The sequence below is a fragment of the Patella vulgata genome, chromosome 6 (genome assembly GCF_932274485.2).
Source record: "Patella vulgata chromosome 6, xgPatVulg1.2, whole genome shotgun sequence".
Taxonomy (NCBI): domain Eukaryota; kingdom Metazoa; phylum Mollusca; class Gastropoda; family Patellidae; genus Patella; species Patella vulgata.
The window spans coordinates 32,249,339-32,271,328 of record NC_065884.2 but is presented as its reverse complement, the minus strand read 5'-3'; the positions used below and the strand labels follow the sequence as shown (position 1 = coordinate 32,271,328).

General features: G+C 36.5%; 1 protein-coding gene across 2 annotated transcripts in view; it reads left to right on the top strand.

Moving 5' to 3' along the window:
• The window catches only part of LOC130013266 (DNA polymerase delta catalytic subunit-like), a 281,681-nt gene that overhangs the window by 66,540 nt on the left and 193,151 nt on the right, over positions 1 to 21,990 (top strand). For both annotated transcript variants that reach the window (XM_056102083.1, XM_056102082.1), the window contains exon 8: positions 4,413 to 4,645. In XM_056102083.1, the coding sequence (XP_055958058.1) occupies positions 4,413 to 4,645 (233 nt within the window). The remainder of the gene's footprint in view (positions 1 to 4,412; positions 4,646 to 21,990) is intronic.

Here is a 21,990-nt window from a genome sequence, read left to right as displayed (position 1 = left end):
ATTAATACAGAAATAAATCATTAAATGGTTATAAAGCTGTGATACCTGACCAAAAGTTGTTACATGTATGTTTTTCTTGATAAAATATTAAAATCAAAATGAAAAAGACCGAGAATAAGCTTACGGTAGGATGACCCGTGCACTTTACAGAAAGTTGGTCTCGACACGGCTAAATGTGCACGCTTTGAGTCGATAAATAGCCATGGCACGTGCAATTCTCTACAAATATATCAACTATTACAGCCGTAAAAAATCTATTGTTGACGATTTTGAATAGCAGTAAAATTTAGCTTCTTGGTTATTACAGCAGCTTTAGTAATTACGTTTGTTTTATTTTTTAAATTGCTTTATCATTAACTGTACCGTTAAGAGCGGCATCTTTTGGTTTTAGTACAAATACTATCTCTGAATCACTTTCTTTAGCAGGAACATGATACTAGCAGTAGTTTCATTTTACTTTTACAAGTTTCTTAAAACAATTGTTGAGTTGTCTAAAGTGCTTATTTCTAAATTCAATTTCTTGTTCTAGCTTTCTGTTATGTTTCGTAAAAAAGTAGTCTTGATTATCCCGACCTGTCAATCAGACGTAGAATGGTCGATAGACTGGTTAAGCGAGACTAATTTCAAAACAAGGGCACGTAACCTATATTTTACTCAAAAGTGTCTGGGTGTTATGGACGTAACTTGGAACCAGTTTTCAGTCTATTATTTATAGATGATTAATGGTCATAGCTTATTAAGTACAACATGATCGTTTATTTAGTGACTATAATTGTGTGAAACTGATTTGAGGCTTGGCATATATATAAATATTGTGGCGTAATTGTCGAGATATTTGGAGATATTTATTTATGGTGGGTCACCCTACTTACGGTCACATACATGTATATTTGTGTTAACTCGTCCACTCAAATCCGAATTTATATCATTGCACCTCGAATTCCGTATAAGAATCGGCTTAGAATACCAAAATGCGAATCGTAACACATTGTGGTCTAAACTGTCATAAAATAAATGATAAATCAATGGAACCTGTTAGAAGTTGGTTTATTTAAGACGCCACGTAGTCTTAACAATTGAATACAACACGTCTCAAAAAATCGGCTACGTGCAAATGTTCTTTGATATCATATCACGGGGCAATTCTGTGACCCACCTGCATGAGCCTAAAAACATTACAAGTTCTGCCATGATAATTTCGTTGCACTTCTTGCGAACCGACGGATCGGATATATTTAAGTGTTTGAGATCGCTTTATTTACCACCCGCTTCCACCGAGGCGATATCGCAGACAATAACATGTTGTGTATATATGGTGCAATATTTTACATTGTGATTAGTTAAAACAGGGATTAAATAATTATTAGATATTTATATATATGCACAGTAAAAAAGGTATTGAGATTCGTCTTTTAACTACGATTATCATATTAGTCATTAATCACCTCTGAATCTATATCCCCATACACATTAATTACAGAAAGGTTCTGTGTATACACGCCATTGTGAGCGATTCACTTTTTAGTCATCTGATGGTTATTTTGAAAATACACGTACAACACAAAGTCATAGATGTCCGCTGTGACAGTAAAGATTAATTATTTCATTGGTCGAATGCTATTGTTTCATTAATTCCCACCTGTGGCCACCTGTCTGGGTACTATATGAAACCATGTTTTTGAATACACATTCCGTTATTACAGTATGGATTAATGCTTTGATTGCTCAAATGCTATTGTTTTATCACTTCACACGTGCAATATTTGTTTTGTTTGATTTATAAATCCGTTTCGGGAATGTTGATTTTGAGTTAGTACCAAACTTGACAGAAAAATATAACCCTGCTGTCCAATCCCCGACACACATTATTTTTTTAATACCATACATGTACATATATTGTAATAGTGATAAATGTACCTATGGGTTAATGCAATATGTTTTTTTTGTTCTGACACTATTTATTCAATAAATATTTACATATTATAAAAGTACACTATATGATTGTGGGATCTGAAAGCAAGCCAGGGCTTATATAAATTCATCTCACGAGGAAATTATTTACAATAGAATATAAATACTTTGTATAAGATTGTCATCATAAATCGCAAACTGGTATAAAATTACAAGGTAAAAGTGTTTACTCTCATTTAATTAATCAAAACGTTATATTGGATATAGTATAAATCAGTTAAATTACGGAATGTAGTAGAAACGTAGTGGGCTTAGCAAAATTATTATCTGATGTTCATAGCACTGAAAGGGTATGTGAAACAATGGTTGTTCTTGCGATGGGCGGCATCTGGCGTGCGATGGTGTTACATGGTTAGCCCTGTGTGACCTGTTTGAAAATGGGCGTCAGCTTGTCTATAGAGACTTACAGATAGCGACTTTTTGGCGCCAGTGAGAAGTCTCACAAGATTATTGTCGTGCAACATTACTTTGCGGGGTTGACTTCTCTGCTTGTGACGTCTACAGGTGGAACTTAATTCATTTTTGACTTAAAGAAGATACATTACCTGGGAGGTGTGCTTGACTGCGATATCACTTCTGTGGAATAATCAAAATAAGCGCTAAAACAACCATATTAAACGATACCAATCTTATAGTGTATAGAGGTCACAATTTTTATCCAATTTTGTTGAAACTTGAAATGTAAGTTTATGACCCAAGGATCTTGGTTCTTTTCGATATTCGCGCATATCGTACCGTAACTTCCTAAATTTTGGCCCCTGATTGTATGAAAAATCACGTTTTTAGCTTGTGGACCCTATAGAAGTCATAATTTTTATCTGATTTAAAAAAAAGTATTAATATACTGAGCACCATGGAAAACGCATCACTTAGTTTTTCGTATAACAAAATGATCCTGTAAACATATCTTATTTATTTTGCTTCTTATTGTGAACAATATTCAAATGGGAACACATCAATAACAACACATTTGTACACTTATGGATGTTTAATCTGTAATCAACGGTACAAAGTCAGAGGGGTCAAAACCAAAAGTACGACACAGATGTCAGTAGCGCGCGTGTCCTCCACGTGCTCTTACGCACGCTGTACAGCTACGTCGCATGGAATTTACCAATGTTTGAAAGAAGGTCTGGGGCAAATTATTCCATTCTTGGACAAGAGCAGCTTCTAAAGCAGCAATGGTGTGCATCTGTGGTCTCCGATAGAGACGGCGTCCAATATCATCCCAGACGTGTTCTATCGGTGCCATGTCCGGAGACATGGCTGGCCAGTCCAAGACATTGATGTTGTTAGCAGCCAGGTAGTGATGATCCCTGAGGATAGCTCCAACATAAGGTCGTCGTGCACAGAGTCCTACTTCTCTTAGACAACGTCTTACGGTGTTGGCACTTACTGGTCCTTGTCTTCCGACGACTGCTGCACCTGTTCAAGTCTCTGGACGGAATCTGTCACACATATGAGTGACCCAGATGAGCCTGGGTTGTAACGCGTTGTGGACCAGGACGTTGACGGTCACGTGTTGATCCAGTAACTCGAACACGTTCCACCAACCTTACAATAGTGGACTGATGACAATTGAAGTGTCTGGCAATAGCATGTGTAGACATGCCACCCCTGGACATTTCCATGGCTTCATTCCGTTGATTTTCAGTAAGTCTCGGCATCTTGATTCCTTCACCCGTCCAACAACAAATTACGACAGATTGACGTTTCACAGTTCATGTACTGCACATTAAGTTGAAAACATGCTTTTAAAGGGCTCACACACAATGCTGCACATGAATATTGGGTTTTTCATGTGCATCTCGTGCAATTTATTTTGTGCACACGGGCCGATATTTTTTTGCGTTTGGGAGCATTATGTGAAACAATAGTTCATAGTATTGCATAATATTATATATAAAAAAACACCTGGTAATAAAATATTTGGGAACAAAAGTGATGCGTTTTCCATGGCGCTCAGTATATATCACCGTTACACCCTAAGGACGACTGAGTTCGAATTCCGTGAAAATCGGCCCAAAATTGACAGACAAAATGGCCGCCGTTCGTTCTCAAATAGCATAAACATGTTCTCAAAAAACATGTTATATCGCCGTTACACACTAAGGACTATTGAGTTCGAATTTCGTGAAAATCGGCCCAAAATTACCAGACAAAATGGCCAATCCATCTTTGCAAAATGTGGGTGTATATCTTGCCTGGCAACTGCTGCTTTTCTTTTAGCTTTTATCTCCATTATTCCAAAACAAACTGTTGTACTGTATATGTGTTCTGGGTTATTTTACAAATGGAACAAGTATGCCAAATTTATTAAGATCGGTGCATATCTAAGACTACTCAACGCCCTTAAAAGGCAACCATAAAACATTATTTAATTGGTTACTGCATTACTGAATAGTAAATTTAGATGAAACATTCCATTTTATGAATGATAGATTTATGGTGGATGCACATGTTGTTGGCTGCAATTGGATTGAATTACCTGCTGGGAAATATTGTTTGCGTGAGAATGGAGGTAGTAAAGATAAACTGCCATTAACATCACGATCTCAGATAGAACTAGATGTATCATGGGAAGATTTTATATCACATCCAGCAGAAGGTGATTGGTCAGTAGTAGCACCGTTCCGTATTCTCAGTTTTGATATAGAATGTGCTGGTCGTAAAGGTAAGAGATATTGAGTTCTGTTATGGATCGTTTTGAAAACTTTTCATATTTCCTAAGGATGACCTCTATTATTTTTATATGCACACATTTTCATGTGGACGTATATTGTCGTCGCCCCTGTCCGTCTGTCTGTCCACAATTATTTGTTGACACTCTACAGGTCACAATTCTTATCCGATTTCAGTGAAACTTGAAATATAGGTTTATCAACCTAAGATCTCGATTGTTTCAGATATTGGCATGTATTGGACCGAAACTTCATGGATTATGGCCCCTGATTGTACAAAAAATCACATTTTTAGCTCACAATTTTTATCCGATTTTGTTGAAACTTGAAATGTAAGTTTATAACACAAAGATCTCGGTTCCTTTCGATATTCGCGCATATCTGATCGTAACTTCCTGAATTATGGCCCGTGATTGTACGATAAATCACGTTTTATCTTGTGGACCCTATAGATGTCATACTGTATTTTTATACGCCCACATTTTCATGTGGACGTATATTGTCGTCGGCCCTATCCGTCCATCCTTAATTTGTTTGTGGACACTCTACAGGTCACAATTCTTATCCGATTTTGACGAAACTTGTAATATAGGTTTATCTCCAAAAGATCTCAGCTGCTTTTGATATTGGCATGTAACGGATCGAAACTTCATGGATTATGGCCCCTGTTTGTACGAAAAAGTCATGTTTTTAGCTTGTGGACCCTATAGAGGTCACAATTGTTATCTGATTTTGTTGAAACTTGAACTGTAAGTTTATAACCCAAAGATCTTGGTTCCTTTCGATATTCCCGCATATCGGACCGTAACTTCTTGAATTATGGCCCCTGATTGTACGAAAATCACATTTTTAGCTTGTGGATCCTATAGAGGTCATAATTTTTATCCGATTTAAAAAAATGTATTATTATGTCACCGTTAGGACGGCTGAGTTCGAATATTGTGAAAATTGGCCCACAGACAAAATGGCCGCCGTTCGTTCTCAAATAGCGTAAGAATATGGTATATCAAGGTTGTGGACCCTATAGAGGTCACAATTTTTATCCGATTTTGTTGAAACTTGAAATGTAATTTTATAACCCAAAGATCTTGGTTCCTTTCGGTATTCGCGCATATCGGATAGTAACTTCCTGAATTATGGCAACTGATTGTACGCAAAATCACGTTTTTATTTGAGAACGAAGGTCAGACATTTTGTCTGTCAGTTTTGGGCCGATTTTCACGAAATTCGAACTCAAGCATCCTTAGGGTGTAACGGTGATATACTAAAACGTTTTTTATACGCCCACTTTTTCATGTGGACGTATATTGTTGTCACCCCTGTCCGTTCGGACGTCCGTAAACAATTTGTTTGTGGACACTCTACAGCTTACAATTCTTATCTGATTTGGACAAAACTTGAAATATAAGTTTATCTCCCAAAGATCTTGGCTGCTTTAGATATTGGCATGTATCGGATGGAAACATCATGGATTATGACCCCTGTTTGTACGAAAAATGATGTACGAATATCGAAAGGAACTGAGATCTTTGGGGTATAAACTTACATTTCAAGTTTCAACAAAACCTCTATAGGGTCCAGAAGCTAAAAACATGATTTTTCGTACAAACAAAGCCATAATCCATGAAGTTTCCATCCGATACATGCCAATAATTCAACTAATTATTGAACAGTCATGCTCATTAGACGGGACGCTTATAATTCAACACATGTCGGGAAACTTAGCACTAGTTAATTAGACGCTTGGTAATCAAAATTAAACAGTGATGTTGAAATTCGATATAAGTACAAATTGAGCAGTATTCTCCGAAATTCAACAATATTTATGAATAATTGGACACAGGGTAGAAATTAACGCTATTTACGCTAGATTAAACAGTACCAATGTTACAGTGCACTAAGATCTTGGTACCTTTTGATAATCGTGTACACTGTATTATGGCTCCTGATTGTTCGAAAAATCGCAATTTTCGCTATCGGACCCTATAGAGGTCACAATTTTTTTTTTCCGATTTTAAAAAACGTTTAAATATTTCACCATTCCGCCATAATGAAGGTTGAATTCAAACTTTGGGAAAATCGAAATAAAACTGCCCAACAGAATGGCCGCTCTTTATACGCAAATTGTGTAAAGTATGCAATACAAAGGTTGTGGACCCTCTAGAGGTCACAATTTTTATCCGATTCTGATGAAACTTCAAACATATCTTTATATCCCAAAGATCTCAGTCTCTTTTAATATTTGCGCATTTCTGGATTATTGCCCCTGATTGTACAAAAATTGTGTTTGTTTTTAGCTTGTTATCTATCTATCTTTTGCAAAATGTGGGTGTATCCGGCCTGGCAGCCACTGGTTGGTGCATGCCCGACCCCGAGGGACGGGCACGCCCAATTTTTTTGTGCGTCTGTGTATCACCCACAGACCACAATCCTCTTGAAACTTTGCATACCTATGCCTTAGCCTAACTTTTATGCCTATTTTGGTGAATGCCCAACCGTAAAGGCATGTCCCAAAGCCGAGGCGGCCGAGCCACACTCAATTTCTGTGTTTATCGTATACAGGCTGCAATTCTGAATGAATCATTATGTTTTCTGTTTAGCTTAAGGGTGGCAACAGTTGATTTTGGTGTATGATCCCCCCTTTGGATGGAGGGAGATAGGATGGCCGAATGGTCAGCACGTTCGAGTTGTATCATAAGGTCTGTCATTGAGTCAACTGGCGAGGTTTTGATTCCCTTGTTGTACATGTCAAGGAGTGGGGTCCCGTGTCAAACTTCATGGGCTTTCTCCGGGCCCTCTGGTTTCCTCCCACTGCTAAAGATCCCACTTACAAGTAAATTATTGCAATAAAATTAAGCCACATGTTAGTCTTGCAATGACCTAGTTTGTGTCGAGTGGACATTAAACCCCATTTCTTTCTCTGCCTTTGGGTGATGCCACTTCCACTTTTTATTCACCCTCATCGAAATGTTGTTGTATATTGTCGTCACCCCCGTCAGTCCGGCGTCCCCAATGGGCGTCCTCGCTAATGGAATTCCCACCAGGTGCCGCTAGCTGGCTTCACGGCTCCACGTGACCTCTCGTCTGCTGCAAAGTTCCATTGTTTACATATGTTGACCTTCGCCTCGAGCTATTTTATTTCGTTTGGTTTTACAACAATGCCGTCAACTTTGTGCTGTGTACCAAAATGTTCGAATAGGGGAGGACATGCATTCCCAAAGGAGGCAAATTTGAGAAGAAAATGGATAGTTGCCATTCGTAGAATTCACTGGAAACCAAATAAATATAGCCTGGTGTGTTCGGGAGAATTTCACATGCCATGACTACATTTCGGCAACTACGCTTGGTAAGAATTATTTAAAATATTAGAATTTCTTTTAAATATTACTAATATTTTATAATGTCATCTCAAATATTATGGTTTATTTGCCCCTTTTCTGTGTAAAAAAACACATTCACACGGACAATCCAGACTGACAAACTTAGCGAGTTTGTGCATGGCAACTTCAAAGAGTGATTCAGTGACAGACTCGAATCGAGGGGGGGTGGGGGGTCTATTTGTTCTGTATTTTCCGCCTCCAGCAACGCCATACACTACTGTACACATCATAAAATTTTCTTATTGGTTTATTTCACTTAAATATTATAAGAGGAAGAAATCTGATAAACTTTAAATAAATTAAAAATGGCTATTTCCTGACACTAAGTTGTTATGCTAGGGGGATCATATGGGTAAGGCGCTGGCTTGCTAGCCTGGAGGTCGGGTGATTGATCCCTGACTTGGCCGAGAAAGTTCATCCAGATTTTCTGGCGTGGTTCACCCTTGTCAGTGATGCAGGACGGAGGGGCTGACAAGCTGTCTAGTCGTTCGGATGGTACGGAAAACCGAGATCCCGTGTACACCTTGGCGTGCACCAGTTAAGTCAGGTGGTCAATCAAAACAGCTGAATATATTAGGTTTGTTTGATAAAACGATATGACAACATGTTAGTGGGAAAGGCTTGTCTATAGGGGTCACAGTGGCTAAGTGGGTAAGACGCTGGCTCGCTAGCCTGGAGGTCGGGTGTTCGATGCCTGCATTGGCCAGGAAAGTTCAGCCAGATTTTCTTGCGTGGTTCCCCCTAGTCAGTGATGGAGGTCGGAGGGCCTGACAAGGACAGCTGTCTAGTCACTCGGATGAGACGGAAAACCGAGGTCCCCTGTACACATTGGCATGCATGTAAAAGATCCCTTGACAGTTGGAATTCGATATAAGAGTAGGCCGTAGTGCCGCTGTCCAGGCAAAATTTCCCTCATAGCGTATGCCTGTCTTCATTAGCCCAGTTCAGAGCAAAACAGTAGGACATTAAACCCCATTTCATTTCATTTGTTATGAATAGATAGAGGTAGTTGGGGGGGGGGGGGGGACAAGCACCCAATTTGGTAAACTAGTGTTACTTTTTTTAATTGGCCTTTAAAAGAAAGGATAAATATTTAAGTGTCACTCCACGAGAAAACCATGCAAAATCCTGCAAAAGTGATAAGGTGGGGGGTCGGCACTTCGGATCCATATTCACAGGAATTAATCAGTCCGACTAGACTACTCGTTGACCAAAAGGGCCGATCTCAAAAATTAACCATTCGGGAGACATGGCCCTATAACGATTTTCAGCCTATTTTCACCGATTTTGAGTCAAAATTTAGGCATATTTAGAGTCATTTTTCCAGGCCAAAATAGGGACTGCGTGATATACTGATGGTAGGTGATGATAGTATATGTCTTCGACTATTCAAGCATCATGACCAATTTATGTTGCTCTATGTCTCTGAGACATAGTATGGAAACCACTGATAGGTGTCGCCCATCACCTTGAAAGTACCCTATCTTTGAAATTAAATATAGCCGATGGTACGGGTATGGGCAAGATGGGTAAATCTTAATTATGTAGAGGGGTACTAGTGCTACCAAAATCAACAATAAAATTTTTGCCCACTCTTGTCCCATTATCAGAAATAATTTTTAAAGTTACCCCTTTTTCGAAATTTTGACCGATAGTGAATTGGTTGTTCACTATATATGCGCATAGTTTAATCGCCATATCAACCATAAATTTGCTCGAATGAACTAGAAATGTTTGATAGAATGACTCCTGTATCAGGGGGAACTGTCAATTTTTTTTCAGATATCACTCATTCACCTCCTTTTTGCCAGTCTCGACCCCTATCATGAACCTTTGTAGCAAAAAGTCCTTTACTTTGTCGGAGAACCGTTTACGACTGGCCGTAGTTTTCAGAGCCCACCCAGGTTTCATAGCCAGTACAGGTTCACCGCCTTCTTCAATAGAATGAACAGTTCTTTGAACACCAACAGAAGCGATTTCAGTAAATTTTGTGGCCCACTTTCTTTTGATTTTATCCAATTTAGTCTCACGTACTGGTTTTAGAACATGTTTTCCTCCAGCTATATGGCGAGTAAGTTCTTCTTGAGTGGTAAAAACTTTTACACAATTTACGTCTGTACAGTTTATATTCGCTGAAGAAGATCCTGCCCTACGAAGTGATCCAGTCTCCACAGCAGGAACTCTGTAGGGGCCAGCCTGACAAGGACAGCTGTCTAGTCATTCGGATGAGACGAAAAACCGAGGTCCCGTGTACACATTGGCGTGCACGTAAAAGATCCCTTGACAGTTGGAATTCGATATAAGAGTAGGCCGTAGTGCCGCTGTCCGGGCAAAATTTCCCTCATAGCACACTGTATGGCGTATGCCCGTCTTCATTAGCCCAGTTAGGAGCAAAACAGTAGGACGTTAAACCCCATTTCATTTCATTTCATTTCTGTAGGGGCCAGTGACAGGATTAGTTTCTTGCTGTGGTTTTTCATTTTTCAGTAGAGAGTCCATTGTTACTAGTTTTCCATTACCAATTTTGTAGGCTTTCCAAAAGCGAATATAAACTGTACAGACGTAAACGGTCCTCCGACAAAGTAAAGGACTTTTTGCTACAAAGGTTCATGATAGGGGTCGAGACTGGCAAAAAGGAGGTGCTTTCCAATGTTGTGAAATTAATGAAATCACAGTTTTCAAAGGAGGACTGGCTCACTACTAAACAAGTGAACAGTTATTTCTCGAGATTGGCTGCCCAGCAAAAGTGCGGTCATCCACTCGGACAGGTTGAACATGACACAATTGACGAAGAACCTGCCTTAGATCTAGTTTCGAGAAGGAAACTTCGTTCTCGAATTATTGAACAGTGTTAACTATAAGAATCACAACTCTTCGAGGATCGTATCGGATCAACTCTTCGAGGATAATATCTTGCAAAGTAACTTCATATGAAGGCCAAACATTAAATTTGCCTATCTGATATAAATCGTACGTTTCAGAAATTTATTGATGTCTTGTCCAGAGTCTACGCAGAATAGATATCGCAAAAATATTTATATTGTACAAGAAACTCATTTTTATGTTATTTTAAAGTCATTCATTATACATTATAAGAAATGCCGGACGCTTAGAAAAGATGGGCACTGTATTGTAAATAGCTGAGTCAATCCATCTATAAACAATACTGTAAATTGTTACGTTCGTGTATAATTACTGATTCCCTTACTTAATTGTTACGTTCGTGTATAATTACTGATTCACTTACTTAATTTTTTTGATAAAATTTCGTCTATTGGTCTGATCATTATAAAGCTTCCGCCGCTTTAGGCCTAGGTAGAGACAGGGGGTATCCGTCAAAATAATTTTCAATAATGCATAAAGGTACTTTTGGTCACCAAACCTATGAAATCGTATCATGAAGATTTATGAGTGATATCTGAAAAAAAATTGACAGTTCCCCCTGATACAGGAGTCATTCTATCAAACATTTCTAGTTCACTCGAGCAGATTCAAGCAAATTTATGGTCGATATGGCGATTAAACTATGCGCATATATAGTGAACAACCAATTCACTATCGGTCAAAATTTCGAAAAAGGGGTAACTTTAAAAATTATTTCTGATAATGGGACAAGAGTGGGCAAAATTTTTATTGTTGATTTTGGTAGCACTAGTACCCCTCTACATAATTACCGTTTACCCATCTTGCCCATACCCGTACCATCGGCTATATTTAATTTCAAAGATAGGGTACTTTCAAGGTGATGGGCGACACCTATCAGTGGTTTCCATACTATGTCTCAGAGTCATGGAGCAACATAAATTGGTCATGATGCTTGAATAGTCGAAGACGTATACTATCATCACCTACCATCAGTATATCACGCAGTCCCTATTTTGGCCTGGAAAAATGACTCTAAATATGCCTAAATTTTGACTCAAAATCGGTGAAAATAGGCTGAAAATCGTTATAGGGCCATATCTCCCAAATGGTTAATTTTTGAGATCGGCCCTTTTGGTCAACGAGTAGTCTAGTCGGACTGATTAATCCCTGTGAATATGAATTGGATCGGCTGACCCCCACCTTATCACCCCCTGCATGGTTTTCTCGTGGAATGACACTTAACTGCATTTATTATTTATTTCAGGAACATGTCCACTCGTTAAAAGATTGAAAGGGGCTTCAGTTCCATCTGTGTTTTCCTGGACCAAACCAGTTGAAGTCAGCACAGTAAACAGACAGCACCGGGCTGTCATGAGAGCAAACCGAAAGAGTATTACAGATTCCCCAATATTACTTCTTAGCAATAACGACAATATTTTGGTGGAAGATATTGGTGCAGAAGTTGAGCTTGTTTCTGGGGATGTGCCTGACCCCGTGGAATGTGACATTATATTGGAAACAAAAAGCTGTGATACTGGTGTACAAACCGACTCATATGGCCACTTTTCTGTTGAACGTTTCAAGCATGATAATAAAAAAATGCTACCGATTCTTGATGATTTTGCATTCACTGGGACCTGCAGCATATCGTCTGAACTATTATTATCATGATGTAAGAAATGTAAGCATAGAAAACCAACTGTTTCTTACTCTGGTAAAGCTTCGACTGAACTGGACAAATTTTATACTTGCAGATATGTTTGAAATATCTGAAACAACAGTTTCAAACATATTTATCACCTGGGTAAATTTTATGTACCACCAGTGGAAAGAAATACAAATTTGGCCATCTCGAGATCTCGTTCGATACTTTGCCCCTTCGGATTTTCGGAGAAAATTTCCAAAACTAGGGTAATTATTGATGGCACAGAATGTCCTGTTAAAAAACCCACACCACCCACTGCCCAGCAAGCAACATTTTCGACATACAAAAATAGAAACACAGTTAAGATTCTTGTTGGTGCTACCCCCGGTGGATTAATATCGTATGTAAGCGATGCAAATGGAGGGTCAGCCAGTGACCGACAGATTGTTGAAAGGAGTGGTCTGATGACACAATGTGATCCAGGAGACTCGATAATGGCCGACAAAGGCTTTAATGTTCAAGACATTTTTGCATCGTATAATGTTGCAATAAACATTCCATCATTTTTTTAAAAAAAAAATAGATTAGATGGGAAAACAGTGCAAAGTGATAGAACAATCTCAAGCAAGAGAGTACATATTGAGAGAATTATAGGACTGACCAAAACATTTAAAATAATGAGAGAGCCCTTGACACTTAGCGAAACAAATCTGGCAACTGAGATTCTCTTTGTTTGTTGTATGTTAAGCAATTTTAAGGACAATATTGTTTCTAAGACAGCTTAAGGACACTCTGTTTATTGTCCCCAAATCACCCTCTGAAGCTAAAAACCGAAGTTTTGGAAAGTGGGATTTTTAAGACATTCATAATGAACAACAATAAATAACAATAAATATTACACAGTGTAAAAATATCACAGTGTCACTTTAATTAAAATGTATTCTACTAATAGTCACTAGGGATTTGGTATCGTTTAGAACAGGGTTTTTAGCGCTGGAAAGTATGCATAGAGTTTACTTTTAAAACACCGTTCGATAATTGATAAAAATCGTTTAAGAATTACATAAATGGTTTAGTTAGTACTATGGCTTAGTTTATTGGGAACGGGTTTAGTTTCTCCGAGAGTCGTTTAAAAATGGCCGACCCGTTCACTTATCTACGATGTTTACTTATTAGACGAGCCGTCTGCTTTCCCGAGATACGTTGAAAAATAAACACACCGTTTACTTATCTACGGCCTTTACTTATTAGACGAGTCGTTTACCTTCCCGAGATACGTTGAAAAATCAACACACGATTAATTTATCTACGGCGTTGAAAAATTAGATGAACCTTTTAATTTCCCGCGAGCCGTTTATCCGATCGGTTAATTTTGATTACGATTATTTACATATGAAGTACGAATAAAAAAGGAGAATATAAAAAATGCACACTCATAGATGATCATCTTACCGTGGTCATAGTATTATATATTATCCATTGTCCTATAAACTTAGTATTCCACCATTGACAAATAAATCAAAAATCGGTAAATCACGTCCCAAGGTAATTATACAATTGGAAATCGGTAAATCACATCCCAGGTAATGTATCGTTGTTGTTGTTAGTTAGTTGTATTTTACGTCCGCTTCCACCGAGGTGATATCACAAATAAATTAACTAGTCTTTCATATGTACACGTGGTCATAAGTCAAGGTCACAATAGCAGTGCCACAATCTCGCGAGACTGTACATTAGACTGGCGCCAAAAAAGTCACTGTCAATCTCTATAGACAAGCTGTCGCTCATTTTCAGACAGCGTAATCACTTGATTGGGGAGGGGACCCCTGTGCAATTTAGTTGATTATTGGGTAATACGTCGAGTCCATGATGTATTTTGGCGAGTGATTAAGCTGTCAAGATGTAATTATAAAATACCTTTTTTATAAAGAAGATAAATGATGTTAGACATCATAAACTAACAAACAATACGAGTATACTTTATTACAAAAACATCAGTGAACTAATCTAAAATCATAACGGCAAATATAAAAACAATACGAATATACTTTACTACAAAAACATTGGTGAACTAACCTAAAATCTAAAATCATAACGCCAGTTAACAAACAATACGAATATACAGCGGTGAACTAATCCTGGTCGTGATCGGTAATCAACAAAAATCGACGAGTAAAACTTATATATTCCATACATTATTGTTTCTGTAACAATAAGTAAGTGTTTAACAGTTAATTTAACGATAAGTACAACCCGGTTAATTATAATAACAAGGGGGATGAAACAGCCCGATAAAAAAATTTTTAATGGTAAATATCTAATTATACAAAAACACATTGCTTAACAGGGTCGAAAAGCTCTCTTCTCAGTCTCAAAAGTTTGTAATGAAAATTATTTTAATATTGTAAGTAATGTAACTAAATACTTTTATGTCTTGTATTCTAAATTATGAGGTTTTCATTTGGGGCATGATATATAACAAATACATTTAAGGTACCTTAGGAAAATCTTAGATACAAGAACAACCACAAATTCCCACATGATCTATTATGAACTTGGACGTTTCCTTTTAATCATTACGAGAAAATTACGGATATTTAAATACTGGATTAAAATACGTTCTTCTACTAATGTCTTACTTAATTCTTGCTACTCTAATGTGTTAATAAATAATGACCCGTGGGTCCTGAATGTTAAGAAGGAACGTTTTAAATTTGGCTTGGGAGATTTATGGGAAAAACCTGCTCATCTCATAAACACAAATTGTATCCATATCATCAGACAAAGATTATTAGACATATTTAGACAGGAGTGTATTGAGAAATTTGAATTATCAAGTAAATGTATCATTTATAAGCATATTGTGAATACATTTGGCTTACAATATTATTTGACTAAACCAATAGACAGAAAATACAGACGTGAAATTACAAGAATCCGTTTGTCCAGTCATAATTTAAATATTGAAAGGTTACAATATAGTACTAAATATATTGAGAGAAGTAAACGATTATGTACCATTGTACAATTGAGTACCATTTTGTTTTAATTTGTCCGATTTATAAAAATCTGAGATAATAATATATAAAAAAGTATTATTATTCGAACCCCATTGTTTTTAAATTATTTAATCTTTTATGTACTAAAAATGTATCTGAACTTGTAAACCTTGGTAGATTTTTATATTTTTCTAATAAAATAAGAGATGAAGAGATTTTTTTTTGTTTTGTAAATATTTTTGTATTTCCCAATGAGTCTGTGACTCAAGGGTAATAAAAACTTGAAACAGTCCGAGGTGAAATGTTTGTGGGATGAACTGACCCGCACCCGGCTGGTAACTACAGGTGGGAATTAATAAAACAATAGCATTCGACCAATCAAATAATTAATGTTAATAAAAAAAGGGACATTTATGACTCAACTGTACATTCAAAGGCATGATTTTGTATGGCACCCAGACAGGTGAGAATTAATAAAACAATAGCATTCGACCAATCAAAGAATTAATCCATACTGTACTTACGAACATGTATATTCAAAAACATGGTTTCATATGGCACCCAGGCCCTTGACCACAGGTGTGAATTAATAAAACAATAGCATTCGACCAATCAAATATTTAATCTATACTGTAATAACGTTCAATTATAACTCCATCCTATATTCCAAATAACAATCGGCTGACCAAAAGGTGAATAGCTCATAATACCGTGTATACACAGGCCTTTTCTGTAATTAATGTGTATGGGAATATAGATTAAGAGGAGATTAGTGACAAATATGATAATTGTGTGCGATATCAACTCGGTGGAAGCGGGCGTTAAATAAAGCTATTTCACACATATGATAATCGTAGTTAAAAGTCGACTTTCACAACATAAAAGTTGCGTTTATTTTGAATACTAAAATAACTCAGGCTTAGTTTGGCTTGGCTCTGAATTTTGATTGAGTGGAAGATTTTTAAAGACATACATACGATTTGCTTTTTGTTATTAAATTATATATAAATCCGTTGATTGTTTTCCAATTTTGATTTCTTTTTGTGCATGCTGCTATTTCTTTATTTATAAACCAGTGATTGTTTTCCAGTGTTGTGTTTTTAGTATTCATGCTGTCATTTGTGATTGTTTATAGTATTTAGTGTACATACATATAAATACATACAATTGGTTTTTGTTATTAGATTATCATAGCTAAATATATGTTCTGTTTTATTTATAAACCCTTTTCTTTTTCGGGAATGTTGATTTTGAATCAGTACCAAAAGTTAACACCTGTACCCAATAATCAACTAAATTGCGCAGAAGCCCCCAATCAAGTAATTACGCTGTCTTAAAATGGGCGACAGCTTGTCTATAGAGATTGACGGTGACTTTTTTTGGCGCCAGTCTAATGTACAGTCTCGCGAGATTGTGGCACTACTATTGTGACCTTGACTTATGACCACGTGTACATATGAAAGACTAGTTAATTTATTTGTGATATCACCTCGGTGGAAGCGGACGTAAAATACAACTAACTAACAACAACAACGATACATTACCTGGGATGTGATTTACCGATTTCCAATTGTATAATTACCTGGGACGTGATTTACCGATTTTTGATTTATTTGTCAATGGTGGAATACTAAGTTTATAGGATAATGGATAATATATAATACTACGACCACGGTAAGATGATCATCTATGAGTGTGCATTTTTTATATTCTCCTTTTTTATTCATACTTCATATGTAAATAATCGTAATCAAAATTAACCGATCGGATAAACGGCTCGCGGGAAATTAAAAGGTTCATCTAATTTTTCAATGCCGTAGATAAATTAATCGCGTTCTGATTTTTCAACGTATCTCGGGAAGGTAAACGACTCGTCTAATAAGTAAAGGCCGTAGATAAGTAAACGATGTGTTGATTTTTCAACGTATCTCGGGAAAGCAGACGGCTTGTCTAATAAGTAAACGTCGTAGATAAGTGAACGGGTCGGCCATTTTTAAACGACTCTCGGAGAAACTAAACCCGTTACCAATAAACTAAGCCATAGTACTAACTAAACCATTTATGTAATTCTTAAACGATTTTTATAAATTATCGAACGATGTTTTAAAAGTAAACTCTATGCATACTTTCCAGCGCTAAAAACCCCGTTCTAAACGATACCAAATCCCTAGTGAGTAATACTACTGTTCACTGAGTGTGGTATAGAATGAGACATTATTTATTATTATTATTAATATTATTTATTATTATTATTACAGCATATTTATAGTGCGCCCTTTCATATAACATGTTAAGGGGCACTTTACAAAGTGACAATGTAATCATAAATAAACAACAAGATTATGGACAAGTTAACGAGTCAGTTAAAAGCCTGATTAAATAAATGTGTTTTAAGTCGTTTTTTAATTGTCGGATGGGAGATAATACCGAGATCACGTTGGCATTCACGTAAACAAACCTTTGCATGTTTGAGTTCAAAACATGAATAGACTGTACCCAGAGCAAAATTATGAGTTATTTAATGTTCATTAAAAGAATATACAACATCTTAAACTAAATGGTAGATTATTCCATAAAACAGGTGCTTGATAACTAAAAGAGCGCTGACCATAAGAAACTAGTTGAACAATGTAATATTATTTAATACATTTCTTTAAATTGTTTGTTTGTGTTTTTATAAAAGAATGTCTGCAATACTGCCTCCTGAAAGTATTCGTTAAAAAATGTTGTTAAGTCCTTGACCATGTCAGCAATAAACTCATTATTTCTTTCAATCAATATGGTTTTAAAGTCTTTGTGTGTGTAAACACAAAAATAACATTCTTGTCTCCCAGTATTGAATAACTGCCCTTGAACCTGGAAATAATATTGGTGTTTTGGATTCAAATCAATATCTCTATTTATATAAATAATATATGGCACTGTCTTGGGGTTTATATCCATATCCTTTGAAGCGTAGGGACACTTCACCTCTATGGTAGCATTCTCCCCTACTAGCACATCTGGAGTAGATGCTAAAAAGGGGCAATCTTTTGAAATAATTGTGCCACAAGGAAGTACACTCTTATCATATTGTAATGCAAATGTTTCCAATGCAACCTTTTCATATCTGTTGCCATGTTTAACTGCATTACAGTTGATAACAGAAGGCATTGTCAGAGATTCTGCATATTTTATTTTGTCTGTTCGGTCTGTTAGCTTACAAATCCTACCAAAATCAGATGAGTTAAGTCGTAAGCACCTTAACTCTAACCAGGCTTTATCAGCAGACTGTTTGAGTGTTGACATGGATATTGTGTCGATGGTTTCCTGGTCGATTGATGTCAATCCAATCTTTTTTTTAAAACAAATCTTCTTGTGTCTCTACTAAGTAGTCATGGTCGACCAATATTGCTTGTATATTTGCTGGAGCATACATCTGTGCCAGTGGAACCCGCGAAAAGTTTGTTTTGTTTACGCAAACATTACGAAAGTGACCTTTGTAAATTTGTGTCGTTCAGTCCAGTTGGTCCCGGGATTCAAAATTAAAAGATTTGTCATTTCCAGGGTTTCGCTTCAGCTCTAAATCACAGGCCTTTAAAGGTGAGCCCTGGTGTCGCCTAACATGGTGAAATGTCTGTAACTGTTGCGTACAGGTTTCTTAGGTCATTATAACTCCAGAGGCACTAAATTTGAAAAGAGCATACAAAACTGCATTGACATGTTTGCAGTGAGCTTCAGGGCCTATGCCAGCACCACAGTCACACTGACACTCCTCAACAAGTCCATGGGTGTTTATAGAAATGTCAATATTATAGGTAACATGTTTCTTCATTTCTGCCTTACACTGACTCTTGAAAAAATTTAAAGAAGATTGTTGTGCCATTTTAATATATCTTAAGAATTTTTCTCGAACTAAATTAACACTGTCTTTACCTAAAACCTTGTTCAGAGGTGTAAGATATGCTTCGATGCAGGTATGACCAAGCCTTCATGCAAGTCTTTGTAGGTTTTTTCTTCTGGGGTAGTCATTTGGAATGTTGAAGGAATATCTGTATTTCCAGTTTTACCAAAATTATAATTCCTTTCATATGCCTCTAGCTAAAAATATAAAATATCATATATATATAAATAAATAATTAAATGTATTTACTAATTTACTAGAAATATTGGGGCTATGACGCCATAGGCCTATTCTGATTAGAAATAAACTTAGTTAATAAAGAGTAAGACATATCAGGAGATGTGTGAAAATAAAATATGTAGGCCTAGAATTATCAACATATCTTTGTGCAAGCCCTTTATTTAGTAAATAAAGACAAAATACAAGGTGTTGGGCTATTGTTATTATGGATTATGCCTAGAAATTCGAATGAACTTGGTCCCGGGTCAACTAGCACCCTGCCATAGCCTATACTATAGGCATCATAATTTGTCATAAACTGTAGGCCTAACCGTGCTAACGCTTCACGATAGGCCTACCGGTATTCCTGTCCTACACTGATTTACTCTATTTTATCCATGCTTGTAGTCCTATTTTTTTTAAAACAAAGATCCTTAAAGTGCACATAAGATGGGTTTGGGAACTTTTGGATATGTGTAGCCAATGGTTACTCTATCAACTTAACGGCAAGTTCACACCAATCTGATTGAAATTAATTCAGTTATCTTCAGTTATCTTGAAAACGACTTTGCCAATTATCGAAAACACTCTTAATCTCCTCAGACGCCAGTGACGTCACAGTGACCGAATGCATATTCGGAATGTTTATTCCTTAATTACCTATATACAGCCGGCGTGTGTACTCATTAACGCCTGACTGATTCCTTAATCTCCCTTAGTTCTTAATTAAATAAAACAATTGACTACGGAATAATTCGTTTTGTAATTCATTTTAATTTAAGATCCAATTTAGATTGCCTACAACTTTTAAACTTTGAAGTCTTGAACTCTTAATTAATTTTTTACAATATGGAACTTATTGGACGAACACTTTTAATATGTAAATAATATACCGGTCCAGCTATGTGTTTTTTACTGCGAGCACTTCGCATTTCCACATAAAGTGTAGTGTCGTTAATATTTGTCATTAATTTATCAATCCGACTATAAAAGTTATACAGGCATGGGTTATAAATTAATTTACACGTCGGTGTTAGCAGTGAGTGTTAGTTGGATTAAGAATGTTGATTAGGTAATTATCTTTTTTTACGCCGGCCAGATCAAAGACATCACTCTAAGTGGAACGTGTGCATAATACCTCATACCTCGTACACCCACACATTAATTGTATAAAACCATTAAGTTTTACTCATCAGTTGTTTATAATTATTATTTACCCAATAATTATTGCTCACCAGTGTTTTTGTAATCAAGTAGCCTCGTATTATTTGTTGATTGGCGTTTAAACAACAATCATTTATCTTCTTTTTAATAAAAGTATTTTACAATTGCATTGACAGTTTAATCACTCGGCAAACGGCACCAGGAACTCCACATATGATCCCGTGCAATTTTCGTGCCGAAGTTTAACCTCATTTACTAAACCCTTAGTACATGTAACAGTAAATATTAATAATATTCCCACGTTAATTGAATGAGAAATGAGGGCGATCTATTGTACATGTTATGCATAGTCATCGGAAAATTCCATATTCACTGTAAATTTCAAATTGAGTTACGATAAAAGTTATTCTTTATGTATAGAAATGGTTATTATTATTATATATAGCTAATAATGAATATATCGACAAATGACTGGCGCCATTTGTATTTCTGTACGTTTGGTATATCAAGTGCTATGGGGTTATCCAAATTACCAGTAAATGTGCTAATTTCTTGAGTCGTCTTCATTTGACACGTGGCCTATTTAAACAAAGGCAGCTTAAATGGATCTACGGCATGATACGGCATTTGAAATTCACTCTAAAATATTCCAATCACAAATGAAAGACGATAATTCGGTGATTATGATTAGGCCATTCACGTGGTAATTAGACCGTCAACAGACGCTTGTCAACTTGCCGTGTGTATTGATAGTGCTATATTGTACAGACGGTGAGATATTGTATAGATAATTGAAAAATTGAAAAGCGTGTTGGCGTGTCGGACACTTAAACGTTAACAGCCGACTTAATTTTAATCAGATTGGTGAGAAGTTGCCGTAAAGTTGATTAGTGACCATGGGCTATACATACATGTAATTTAGATTTTTGATCTTACGTGGTCTTTAACTTTTTCAATTCGACTTTAGCCTTAAATTTAATAGGCATATGTGAGCTAGTCACAGAATTAATATGTAACAAAGACAAAAGACGATAAAATTAAAATTGCGTCATTGAGTTTGACATTAAAAACATACCGTTCGATCAACTCCTGTTTACGACCGTAAAGCTTCGCTCCTCGTTTGCTTAACTCTTTCTTCAACTCATTAATGGTAAGAGAACCGTATTTTGAAGTATCACGATCG